The 13,436-nt window shown below is 39.8% G+C and overlaps 1 protein-coding gene across 4 annotated transcripts in view; it reads right to left on the reverse strand.

Moving 5' to 3' along the window:
- The window catches only part of cab39l (calcium binding protein 39-like), a 78,340-nt gene that overhangs the window by 8,056 nt on the left and 56,848 nt on the right, over positions 1–13,436 (reverse strand). For all 4 annotated transcript variants that reach the window (XM_080204240.1, XM_080204241.1, XM_080204242.1 and 1 more), the window contains one exon: positions 5,178–5,321. In XM_080204240.1, coding sequence (XP_080060366.1) covers positions 5,178–5,321 — 144 coding nt within the window. The remainder of the gene's footprint in view (positions 1–5,177; positions 5,322–13,436) is intronic.

Below are 13,436 nucleotides of genomic sequence, written 5' to 3' on the forward strand. Positions count from 1 at the left end.
TGAAATAGCCCATGCATCAAAGTGGGGCATGGTGAAATAATGTCTTGGAAAAAATTACTACCATGTTAGGATTCTTACACGTTTTAAGTAAAATGAACATGAATTGACAGAATAATGAATGTATACTCCACCCTGTACACACCCAATTATTGTTTGCTGCAAGCATTTAACACACTTAGGAACTGAATATTAATCAAGTGTGAAACATTATTTAGGAACAACAATTAATGTTAGAGGCTGGTTACAGCTCAAAGGTGTTTATTCATATATAACATAACTAGATTTTAATAAAAGCAGAGAATCAACATGTCCAGAGAACTTGTGTTTTGACTTGCACCAAGTTCCGTTTGCCCCGTGCACACTGATCTACAATGACTCCAGTAAAACTGCTCAATTTTAAATTCCACTAGGGCCTTGCCCTTCCCTCTCTCTAATCTCCTCCAGCACGACAACCCTCAGGTATCAATGCTGCTCTAATTCTGTTCTTGAGCCTCACCCAATGTTAGGTGCACCACCAAAGATGGCATGCATTCAGCTGCTGAAGCCCTAAGCTCCAGATTTTCCTCACTACCACTTCAATACATTACTTTTCTTTCTTCCTTTAAGGTGCTCCTTAATATCTTGATCAAGCACTTGGCTATTTGTCCCATCATTTCATGTGAGTTGGTGTCAAATTTATTGAGTAATGGTTCTGTGAAACAGACATTTTATTACATTGCGGGTACTGTATAATTAAGTCTATATAATTTTTTTTTTAAACACAGGAGACCATTTTGCCCATCATGTTTTTGTGACAGCAACTCAGCTAGTCCCACTTCTCTACCTTATCCCATTGGGCTTGGAAATCTCTTCAGATAATTATCTAATTCCCTTTTCAAAGTTACAAGTTGTTTTGTTTTCAGGTCTTAAAAAAATTCCAATTCTCAAACATTGGCAAAAAACCTAATATTGCAGGTTAAAAAGTTGCTCAATACTGAAATAAAATAGCAGGAAGACAATTCTACACAAAACTTCACATATTTCAAACTTCTGTGAACCTCATCCCCCCATTATTCTTCGCTTTGACCCATTCTTTCTCATCAGTTTTGACAAGACCCTATTCCATATCTGTTTCTATATAATTTGGGATGGAAAAGATCTACATTTAAAAAGCTGTTCTCCAGGTAATTTAGGACAGATCAAGCATGTGCAAAAAGCAGCATGGATTGTCCCATTAGTCGCCACACTTTGACACCTGTTCGGCGCAATGCACCTAACCAGCATGTTTTTCAGACTGTGGGGGGAAACTGGAGCACCCAGGAGGAAACCCACTAACACGGGGAGAATATGCAAACTCCACACAGACAGTGACCCAAGACTGGAATCGAACTCGGGTCCCTGGCGCTGTGAGGCAGCAGTGCTAACCAGTGTGCCATCATGCTGCTGCCCCTATTATATTTATTGTTATTTATTATTGAGTGGTACTTGTTGTGGTTAAGCCAGTGTTGTAAACACAGAAAACCCTGTTGAACGCATCCTGTCAACATCAAGTTCTATTTAAGCCAATATCTGAGCACATGGAGAGAAATAGCTTTCTCTGGCAGCAAGGTCAGTAGGCCAGAGGAATCAGACTTAAGGTAATTGACTAGGAATTGAGGGGGAAATTATGTTTTTATATAAAGTGTTATGATGGGCTGGAATGCACTGCCTGAAAGGATGATGGATGCAGATTCAGTGGTAAGTTTCAAAGTGAAAATTTGAAGGACTCTATGGAAACTCTCAGCTGAAGCACAATAGGTATATGTTTCTATGATTTGCTGATATCCTTGCTGAACTACAATGTCTCCCCAGCATCTAGTGCCTCATGTTTAAATTCCTTCATGGTCTCCAGTTCACCACCACAGCCTCTCCTCCAGCCATATATCCTGAATTGAACTCTCCATTCCTAATACCAGCCTTTCGTGCATGGTTCAGGAGAGTTTGGGGGCCTTCAGTTTCCTGGGGGCAATATCCTGGCAGGGAGGTTGCTCATGCTGTTCCTGGGGCATGGTGTGTGGGGAAACCTGAGCATAGATTCAGAAAGAACAGAAAAACTTAAGGTGAAAAGGCAAAAAATTAGTAAACAAGCATGGAAGGCAGACAAAAAAAGGCTAGAAAATAGACAGCAAAGGAATTAAATGATATATACAGCAAACATAAGTAGTCTAAAATGAAAAAAAGAGGCCAAGAAGGTTAAACTGAAAAACAGGAAAGGGGAAATATGAGTCAAGAGGTCAAATATGTAGACAAATTTCTGAGAAGTGCAGAAACAGAAAAGCATTAAGAGTATGGATTGAAACTACCCTAATATTAACTGGATAAATCAATATAAAAGGTTTAGAGGACACAAAATTCTTGGAAATGTAGCCAGAATGTAGCAAGTCCAATAAAAGGGAAAGACAGTTCTGGATTATTTTTAAGAAAAAAGGCTGGACAAAAGAAGGGGACATCAGTGGACAGGTTGTCAAGGTAATTAAGAAGGCATATAGAATTCTTTTAGTAGCAGAGGTATAGAATACAAGAGCAGGGAGCCATATCAAACATTAGTTTGGCCATGACTTGAGTATTGAGTGCAGTTCTGGTCAACTCGTAGCAGAAAGAATGTAACTGCATGAGAGAGTGTATAGGGGAGGTTGAAAAGGATATTACCAGGACTGGAAAATTGCAGTTACAAAGAAAGACAGGATGGTCTGAGGATGTCCTCCTCAGAATCAAAAGGAGGCTGAGGGGAGATTTAGTCAGATGTACAATATCATAAAAGGGCCTCATTAGGACCTATTTACTTTTGCATGAGAAGTCACTGACTATATTTAGTGATTGGCAGATTTTATCATTCATGTTACATAGACATCACTGGCTGGCCAGCATTTACTGTCCGCCCCTAGTTGTCCTTGGAGGGAAGTTGAGAGTCAACCACATTGCTGTGGCTCTGGCATCATATGTAGGTCAGACCAGGTAAGGACAGCAGATTTCCTTCTCTAAAGAACATTAGTGAACCAGATGGATTCTTCCAACAGTCAATAATGGTTTCATGGTCATCAGTAGATCCTTAATTCCAGATTAGATCTGGCTCAAAAGAGGGGTTCAACTGGATAGCTCTTTTTCAGCTGTCAGACGTGGGCCAAATGCACACCTTTGGTGCTTAAATTCTCTGCTTCTCACCTGCTATCCTTTCTCCTGGTTTGCTCTGTTTCCCAGGGTGCATTAGTGAAACATTTTAAAGGTGCTTTTTATATTAATATAAATGGAAGTCACTTTAAAGAGAAACAGATCTTGTAACACGCTGAAAGGACAGGAAGAAATTTGCTCAATTTAATAGCTCAGAAGTGATAACAGGTCAGCAGAACTGGAAGTGTGAAAACTAAATCCCATTTCTCAAAGAAACATAGGAGGCCTAATCAGACATTCTTTTCATATTTTGAAGAGCAGACCAGGTCAAAACTGAAATCTCTTTTTAAAGGTTTCAATTAAAGTGTTGATTATTACTAGGGTGTGGCTCAAACATTACTCTACTATCGCACCCATATGTGGGGCAAAGCAGTGAGTGTCAGGAGGTTGTTTGACTGGGAGGGAGAGCATTCACACACTTCACAGCCAAGTCCAATTTTGATATCGCAACATCCGCATCTTCAGTTCTGTTATCAGTCAGTATCAACTCAGGTCCCATCATCTGTTCATAATCACATGAACTATTGCAGACACCCTCCCCTAATCAAGGTAACTCAAGATGAATTGTGAGTCAAGTCCTTGGGTTTCCAGTCTCTGTGGCACAGTGAAACATCAGAAAATAGCTTTGTCAATTAGGCCCTCAGAAAACCCCAGCGATCGACTGTTACCAGTCCACTTAACAACAAAGTGTGTTTAGACATCATCTTTAATGTAGCAAAATATCCAAATGTGATTCACAGGAGTGAATCTCAGACAAAAACTGATATCAAGTCAAATAAGGAGACATTTAGACAAGTGACTAAACACTTAGCCAAAGAGATTTTAAGAAGCAAAAGGTGGAGATAATTAGAAAACCAATTGACTTGAATCATCACAAATTTATTGGTGGCAAAACTACTGTATTCTGTGTGAGCAATAGGTAAAGATGCTGTTAACACATGTATCTGTAGAGCATAGAGAAATAGCTTAAAGTTAAATAGATTGGATATAGTCAGGCACATTGATAACCCACATTATGGAAACAACTGTGAGTTTAGTCATAAACATAGGACATAAGGTTCGATGCTGCTAACACAGCATTAGTTAGGGATAATAAAAAGACTGCCTGTAATGTGGAGATAACACCAGAGATGTGATGTGCAGTGAAGCATACACCACATCCTGCAGGAATGTAAGAGGCCAAGTTACAAAAAGCAAATGGTCTGCAAGATGTGTTGTTTTTACAACTAAGCATAAAAGGGGAAAAGGTCACTGAGATGGTTGGGACAGCAGTGATTAAGTTGGCAAAGGATTGATTACCGCCAATCTGAACTGGACATGTAACAGTGTTGGATAAGATGGATGAGTTTGCTAATGCACTCTTGTGATAACAGGAGACATTGTTAGATGGGGAATAGAGAGGATGACACCTCGAGCCAATAGGGGAATGACAACACATAGATGGGACAGGGACCACCAATTAGGGGAGAACAACATATTGCAAAGCCATTACAATGCTTGTAAAAAAAGTATAAAATGTGCTGCCACTTTACATAAAGTGTGCCTATTTCGCTAGACACCCGGTCTTGCAAGAACGTCAAATAAAATCTTGCTCCTTCAGAACTTGACTTGACTAAATTGTTTAACTGTGAGCTGTGTTTCTCACATTCTGTAACTAGCAATCCTCTATAGCTGTAATGCCTTAACGTTCCAAACTGAGAATGTGGGGATGGAAGTCGCAAGGATGCATTCCAGTTTTAAAAATTAAATAAAATCTCCAACTCAATTTAAAATAAGAAAAATTAGGCTATGTATTCCTTCTGTCAACCTCCTTCATCAAGGGTCAAGAAGATAAACTATATTCAATCTAGACTGAAGGATGGAACTTATCCTAGTGAGATGATTTTTAATCAAACAATTATTTACCAGTTTTCAAGGTGATCCATTGGCAGGTTAAGTTTCATTTATCGTAGATCAGCTTGCTTTTTAAAAAATAAATCATAAAGACTCACCTTGAATACATGAAATGCCTCAAACTGAATATTCCTACTTTGGTCCCTTAAGAGATTCATCATGAGCTTGAGGTTTTCAGGTTTGCTGATGTACCTCGTCATAACTGTAAAATTGTGTCTGTCCAAAAGCAGCTCTCCAATAAGCTTGACCAGGAACAAAAATAAGTGTCAAAGAACAGTGCACAACACAATACTGCATTCAACATAAACTCATACATTTATAGGTGCATAGCTTAACTTACTCACTCCACACCTCACCTATAAAATTAACTTTCCTTTAGTAATGGTTCAGGCCGAACTGAGTGAATAAAAGGCCATTACTGGGAATACCAAAAGCAAGTTGCAGCAAGATAAATCTGTAAAAGCTCGGGTCTGCATCCTCGGGGTATGAAGGAGAGTGTAACAAAGGAATGCAAATAAGATCATGACTGATTACCTGTGCTCTGAGAAAAGAGAAGCATTTCTGATCCTTGTGGTCCACAAGGATTTCATAGACAGATAAATTTTAAAATCTTCCGCAGTCTCTACTGGGTAGCAAATTGTAAGGGGTGACCTCTGTGTTGAAATGAACATTTTCTTGTGTTTTTATTGTGGCACCAGGATATCATTATTTTGCAACTTATGAATCTTAAATAGGCTCCTGCCCACTTTTAATGGGGGTCTTGATCCATGGTCTAAGTCATCACTCTAAGTAGTATGGTGGTCAACAATGTGGTGTGTTGGAATTTTGATTTTCAGAATTTTAACTTCCTCATCCAAACTTTCCCTGCTAGTCAGTAGGGTGGGATGGGGCTGCCGTAGATGATAATGCTACAGAAGTAGAGTGGCTGCCAATGTATATAGAGAAACTCATGCCCATACATGATGTTGGCAAAGAGCAACATTTAATTGAAGAAAAGAAGAAGCAAGCAGAAAGAGAAGATGACACTGCTAGCAATCTGCAGAGATGAGAGTGTTACTACAAACAAAAGAGAAGCCCCATGGATAGCATGATTGACTTTAATCAAATATCAGATAGAAGCCAAGGAATGATAATGCACCAAAATCACAGTCACAGCAGCAGACATTACTGCTGACTTTGTGACAGGGCTGTTCTCAATAGTGTGTGCGCATGGAAAGTAGATTAAAAATTCAAAACATGACATTGGGATTTAAAGTTTAATTTAGAGCAAAGAATTGGACAAATCATATATAGCACAACATAAAAATAACAGATTGATAAAGCAGGCAAGGAGACAATTTACCCTGTGAAAGTTACAGGTTTCTCCAGTTTAAGAAAAAAGGCCCAAATATTATTTTCTCCAATAGACGACCCTTCCATTTTAACATCAATTATCAACATCTCATGAGAATAAAGAAATACCTATACAATTCTTCTGTACAGGCAGTCATCTAAAAACTCCAACATTAAAAAAGTCCTCATTAGTATAAACTCCCAATCCCTTGGAAGGTAGCATATTTGATAACATCAAAATAGCAACACTTTTTGGGCACCCAACTGTGGAAATCTTCTGCACTATCATTGAATCCTTACAGTGCAGGAGACAGCCATTCGGCCCATCAAGTCTCCACCAACAACAATCCCACCTAAGCCCTATCTCCGTTACCTAATGTATTTATTCTGCTAGCCCCCAACACTAAGGGGTAATTTAGCATGGCCAATCCACGTAACCTGCACATCTTTGGACTATGGGAGGAAAACGGAGCATCTGGGAGAAACCCACGCAGACACGGGAAAAACATGCAAATGCCACAGTCACCCAAGGCCAAAAGTGAACCCGGGTCTCTAGCACTGTGAGATAGCAGTGCTAACCACTGTGCCACCCCTGAATTAATTGCCTGAGTCATTGCTTCTTTAATACTTCATCCCCTGAAGATGCATCTATAATTTGATTAAAAATCTCATGTCTGCAAGCATTTCTATTTAAATGTCTATTTAAACATATAGAGTGAAAACTAACTATGTAAATTTATCATACTATAATTATATCATCCCCATTAGAAATGCAACAGAAGAAGCACTGACAAGAGGATGCCACAATAAACATGAACGTAGAAATGTAAATCAGAACTATAAAAAACAAGGGCAGATGCTAGATTTTAAAATGGGAACTGAATTACATCTGTGGACCCTGAACTAATTCGCTCATGGTCTCTAACTCGGTTTCATAGAATTAAATCATCACGATAGCTCTCACTTCTCTATTCTTTGTCAGTAGCCCTGATTTATTTTCCATTTCAAGTGCCCATTCAATTCCCTTTTAAAAGTCAGTATTGAATCGGATTGCACCACCCTCTCAGGCAGTACATGACAGATCCTTGCAACTCGCTGCGTAAATTTTCTTTTCGCCCTCTGGTGCTTTTGCCTATTACCTGAAATCTGTGCAGTGATGACTGACTCATCTGCTGCTGGAAACAAGTTTCTCCCTATATATCTCATCAGAAACTCTTATGATTTTGAATACCTCTATCAAATCTCCTCTTAACATTCTCTGTTCTCAGAAGCATCTGAAGTTGACACATGATCTCAACATCTCACATGCAATACCACATAAGTGTGACTGATGAGTATCTAGAACATGCAATTAAAGTTTAGAGTATACAGTTTATAGTACACAATCTGTAAAAATCTAAAACTTCAAATCAATCAGACTCATCTTACTTTGAAGGTCAGGGAGAAGACAACAGGTAGTAATACAGACAATATCACTGGTGATTTTGACAGCAGTGGACTCAGCAGTCATCTGCATCCTGTCCCACACAAACCCCATTCATCTTTCATTTCTGCCTAATCAACCTGCACTGGCTCCCCATACCTCTGCAAATCATAATTTTGTCTGTGGATCATTTGCTGGCCTTATCTGTCACTGCAATCGCTCGTAGCATTCAATTTCTACATATCAGGCTTGTAAATGGTCAGCTTGGGAACACACGTTCAAATCAGACAGTTATAGGTTCAAACCATCTCTAATACTTAATCATCGGCTGACACCTTAGAGCATTAATGAGGGAATGTTGCTGTGCCAGAGACGTATTTCAAAAATAAGATGCTAACGGAGGCCCATTCTAGTGATTGAAGATCCAATCATGCAAAGAGAAGCATCACATTTTCCTAGTGTCCTGATCCATATTCATCCTTTAAACTCCATCAACTGTCACTCACTCATCTCTTGTGGCAGACAAATAGGCAGCTGGGCTACCAACAGAATAGTTGAGAGAGTTGTTACATAAATACAAATTCCGTCATTTTCAATTTTGGTTTGCTGTGCTTTTTCCCCAGCCTTTAGAACACTATCAGGGTGCAAGTTTTCAGCCATCTTGCCTTCACAATCAGAAACTTACTAATCCTTACCCTTGCTAAATCTATCATCACCATCACACCCACCATAAACCAATCGCTCTTTGATCACACTTTGCAGATCTGCACTTATAAAAGATCTGCAAAGTGTGATCACAGAAAGATTAGTTTATGGAGGATGTGATGGTGATGGTAGATTTAGCAAGGGTAAGGATTAGTAAGTTTCCGACTGTGAAAGGCAAGGTGGCTGAAAACTTGCACCCTAGTAGTGTTCTAAAGGCTGGGGAAAAAGCGCAGCATTTAAAATTGAAAATGATGGAATTAAACAGCCAGGGAATCCCAGAGGGCAGGGTACACTGCAACCCAACCATGATGAGAGGAATTTCAGAAAGGGGGAGGGGGGCAGAGTTGAAGGGCCATGAGACAGACAACATGGTTTATATACACAGCAGTTTGAATGTGTATAGCATTTTACATCTCAAGGTGCTGGACAAGAACATTGTGAATAAAAACCATTTCTGATAATGAACTGCAGAAGCAGATAACGGAAAGGTCAAAAAATGTTTGAAAAATGAGGTAAGTTTTATAGCATCTTAAAAAAAAAAGAAGAGATTAAGGGAGAGGCTCGAGACCCACCAGTTGAAAACACAATCACCAATCGTGGGGCAATTTAAATCTGGAACGTACAAGATGTCAGATTTAAATGAATGCAAATATCTCAAAGGCTTGTTGAACAAAAGAGGATATGGGAGGTTGGGAGGAGCAAGGTCATGGAGGGCTTTGAAAGTGAGGTGGAGAGCTTTAAAATTGGACTTGGAGTCAGCATAGGTCAGTAAATACAGCGGTAATGTGTGAAAACTTTGAGAGAGGTAAAATACAAGTAGCAGAGTTTTGGACGAGCACAAGTTGGAAGATGGGAGGCTGGCCAAGAGAATACTAATGGAATTGTAAAATCTAGAGATAGCCAAGGTGACAAGGGTTATAGCAAATGAGCTAAGGCAAGGTCAGACAATGGATACTCAAAGTATTCAGAAGTTGAAGAGCAAGTTTAAAAATAAGGGGTCTCCCATAAAATGAAGATGAGACAAAATTACATCTCTGAGAAAGTTGTTAGTCTTTGAAATTCTGTTCCAAAGCAGTGGAGGCTGAATCATTTAACATATTATAGGCTGAGTTATACAAATTTTTGATCTACAGAAGAATCAAGAGTTATGGAGACAGGCAGAAAAGTGGAGCTAAGGGCACAATCAGGTCAGCCATGATCTTATTGAATGGTAGAGCAGGCTTGGTGGGCCAAATGCCAACTCCTGCCCCTATTTATGATCTGATAATTGTGGTTAGTTTATTGAATTGTGAAATAACTACCAGATCATAGAACTTGGGTTTCAAACGACAAGTCAGATTTATGAAAACCAAAACAGAAAAATCAGTACAACAGATTAACTTGGTTACAAAAAATTAAATTGTAACCATTCAGGTACAAAAGCAGCAAAGACGTGATACTTTGTTAACTTAGCAGTACAAAACTGTAACGGGATGTAACTGTTTAATCATCACGGAACCGCCAATGGATTGAGAAGCACTAGAAATTCATTCTCCTGGAAAAACGACCAATACCCTTCAATTTTTTATCTGAATACAGGAAATACAATGACAGCTTGCATGGTTCAATAATGATGATTCATGAATCACAACTAGGTGCGAGACACAAATCTAACTGCATATATTATCTAGCTCCTTTCCAATCAAATAAATCATTTTCAGGACATAGTTAGCACCGTGTGTTAACTGTTAAATGAAACTGACTTACATACAATGTACTGTCTATAAATAGTTACTTGATAACAAAATTTGATTATTGCAGATACATGCTGTTGAAGCTTTTTGTCTTGTACTTTTCAGGACTGATGCAAGCACGCCAAATTTTGAATGAAGCAATAATTTACACTGCTGCAAAGAAAAGGCTGATCGTTGGCAGGTGCAGCAGGTGGTCAGGAAGGCAAATGGGATGCTGGCCTTCATAGCGAGGGGGATTGAATATAAAAGTAGGGAGGTCTTGCTGCGGCTGTATAGGGCATTGGTGAGGCCGCAGCTGGAGTACTGGGTGCAGTTTTGGTCGCCGTACTTACGCAAGGATATTTTGACCTTGGAGGGAGTGCAGAGGAGGTTTACTAGGCTGATACCGGAGTTGAGGGGGTTGAGCTATGAGGAGAGGCTGAATAAACTAGGCTTGTACTCATTACAGTTTAGAAGAATGAGGGGAGATCTCATTGAGAGTATATGATGATGAATGGGATGGATAGGATAGAGGTGGAGAGACTCTTCCTGCTCAGAAAGGACAGTAGGACTAGAGGGCACAGCCTCAAGATAAAGGGGGGGCGGTTTAGAACGGAGTTGAGGAGGAACTTCTTCACTCAAAGGGTGGTGAATCTCTGGAATTCTCTGCCCGTTGAGGTGGTGGAGGCTGCCTCGCTAAATATTTTTAAGACGCGGGTTGATGGGTTTTTGATAAGCAAGGGGATTAAGGGTTATGGGGAGAGGGCGGGAATGTGGAACTGAGACACAGTGAAAAGTCTGACAACACCAGGTTTTAGTCCAACCTATTTATTTGATAATATACTCACAAGCTTTCGGGTTAGTCCCTTCGTCAGGTGAATGGAGAGTTCTGGCCTCAGGCAGAGCATATAAAGCACAGACAGTTTACTGAATCAGTAATCTCTAAACTGTCTGTGCTTTATATGCTCTGTCTGAGGCCAGAACTCTCCATTCACCTGACGAAGGGACTAACCCGAAAGCTTGTGAGTATATTATCAAATAAATAGGTTGGACTAAAACCTGGTGTTGTCAGACTTTTCACTGTGTTTACACCAGTCCAACACCTGCATACCCACATCAGAACTGAGACACGACAGATCAGCCATGATCTTATTGAATGGCGGGGCAGGCTCGAAGGGCTGGATGGCCTACTCCTGCTCCTATTTCTTATGTTCTTATGTAAGTTGACTGATAGGTCAATGTGCTGTCATGGAGAACGCACCATGTAAGCCTACATGTGACTAATAAAGAACTTTAGGGAACTATTGCCTCCAATGCTTAGTTTCAATTCAAAAAAGGCACATTGCTCATTCTGTGCCGGTAAAAGACCAGGTCTGTAGGCCATACATCCTAACAATTGATAGATTGTATCAAACAGCATGTCCTTCAGCTGTTCACAGTGGCAACGTACTTATCACATCAACAAGCCTGTGCTTGTAGAACTCAAGTATAATGGCCAGAACTCTACCACTCGCCTGCCATGGAATCAGGGCAGGCGGGAGTCTGACAATGGATATCTCTGTTGACCCTGGGTGGGAATTTCCAGTCTTGCTCGAGCAAGTCCGTAAAATCCCACTCAAAGTCTAACATTAGATGTGAATATATGATTGGACAGCATTTGCTGACACAAAACTTCACAAAATTTTAATATGGTGTCACGATCCAAGTATACTGGTGTCTTATGGAAGTGTGTTACTCTCTGTTCGTCCTCTCTATGCCTTAATTTGTACACCATTAACCTCATTTCCTTCTAAATACACATCAAACCCAATCACAATTTCTTTGTTTAAAATATGTAAGCAATTTCAGCAACATTTTAAACTTGCCTCTCTTTCACTACTAGGCAATGTACTGATCACACCTGATCATCACTGAACTACTTATTCTTGCTTGTGAAGGGAGACAGGACTTGAATGGTTTACCCATGTTTGTTGTTGGGACTTCTGCAAACTCGCTGAAACTGGCAACCAAACTTAATTTGCCTTAATCTAGCCTTTACTGTTATTTTCACGCCCATGGTTTAATTCACTGACATTGCTCATCCTTTCCTCAACTACATCTAAACACAACCATTGAAAGGAATTTTTTCACTGCCTCAACCTCACAGAGGTTTTATCAAGATTGTATGATCCCATGCTATCTTCTGCACCCTTCCTTCTCCACAAGAAATGGCTTGAGGCTGATCTTGGATTTGGTCTCTCAGATGACTGGTGGAAGGCGGCTCTCTTTAGAGTCAACTCCACATTCTCCTGCACTAGGTTAAAATGAATTCAATTTAAAGTTCTGGACAAAATGTACTTCAACAGGGCCAGAGTACTTTTCCAACACAAACGATAAACGTGACAGGTGTTCACTTGCTCCTGGGGGACAGACCCACATGTTCTGGTTGTGTTTGAAACTGGCTGGCTTTTAGTCGTCTTTCTTTGACACTCTCTCCAAAGTTCTAGACTTAGACTTGCAGTCTTGCCCTTCGACAGCCATATTTGAAGTCCCATCTAAACTTTAAGGAACGGTCAGTCTCAATAAGATTAAGGCAGACATCATTGCATTTGCTTCATTAATAGCTCACAGGTTGATTCTATTAACTTGGTGATCTCTCAAACCACTCAGTGCTTCATCCTGGTTAGAAGACTTGATGTCTTTTCACCATAAGATGATCCACTGAGAAATGTTATCATAGGTGGTAGCCTTTTTTCTCTCTCTTTAAAGAGTTTATTATTGTGGACTGTTAGTTTTAATTGGGTTTTTGTTTGCTCCTGTTCTGCATAGTTTGTTCACTTGCTTACTGGAGGGGGAGCTGCATCACTATTGTATTTTGTTTGCTCCTTATCTCTTTTGGAAACCAATAAAAATAATTTTAAGATGTGCTTGTTGAACTTGTGTAAGTGTAACAAGCTGTCTGATAATGTAATATGGTTAGGATTTGTTCGCTTGTTCACTGCACCAACATATGCATGGACTGCCCAAGGCACACAAAAGTGATGTCCCTTTATGTCCTATCTACAACTGGGTCTGCAAACATGAATCAGCTAAATGAGTGAGTTGCTACAACCAGTTCTGAGCAAGTTTTCAACATGCATGATGGAGAATTCCTTCAACTTTGTGAAGATCATACAGGAAATGCATACTGATAGCAATGATGTTTC

The sequence above is a fragment of the Carcharhinus amblyrhynchos genome, chromosome 15 (genome assembly GCF_965287045.1).
Source record: "Carcharhinus amblyrhynchos chromosome 15, sCarAmb.v2.hapA, whole genome shotgun sequence".
Lineage (NCBI taxonomy): Eukaryota > Metazoa > Chordata > Chondrichthyes > Carcharhiniformes > Carcharhinidae > Carcharhinus > Carcharhinus amblyrhynchos.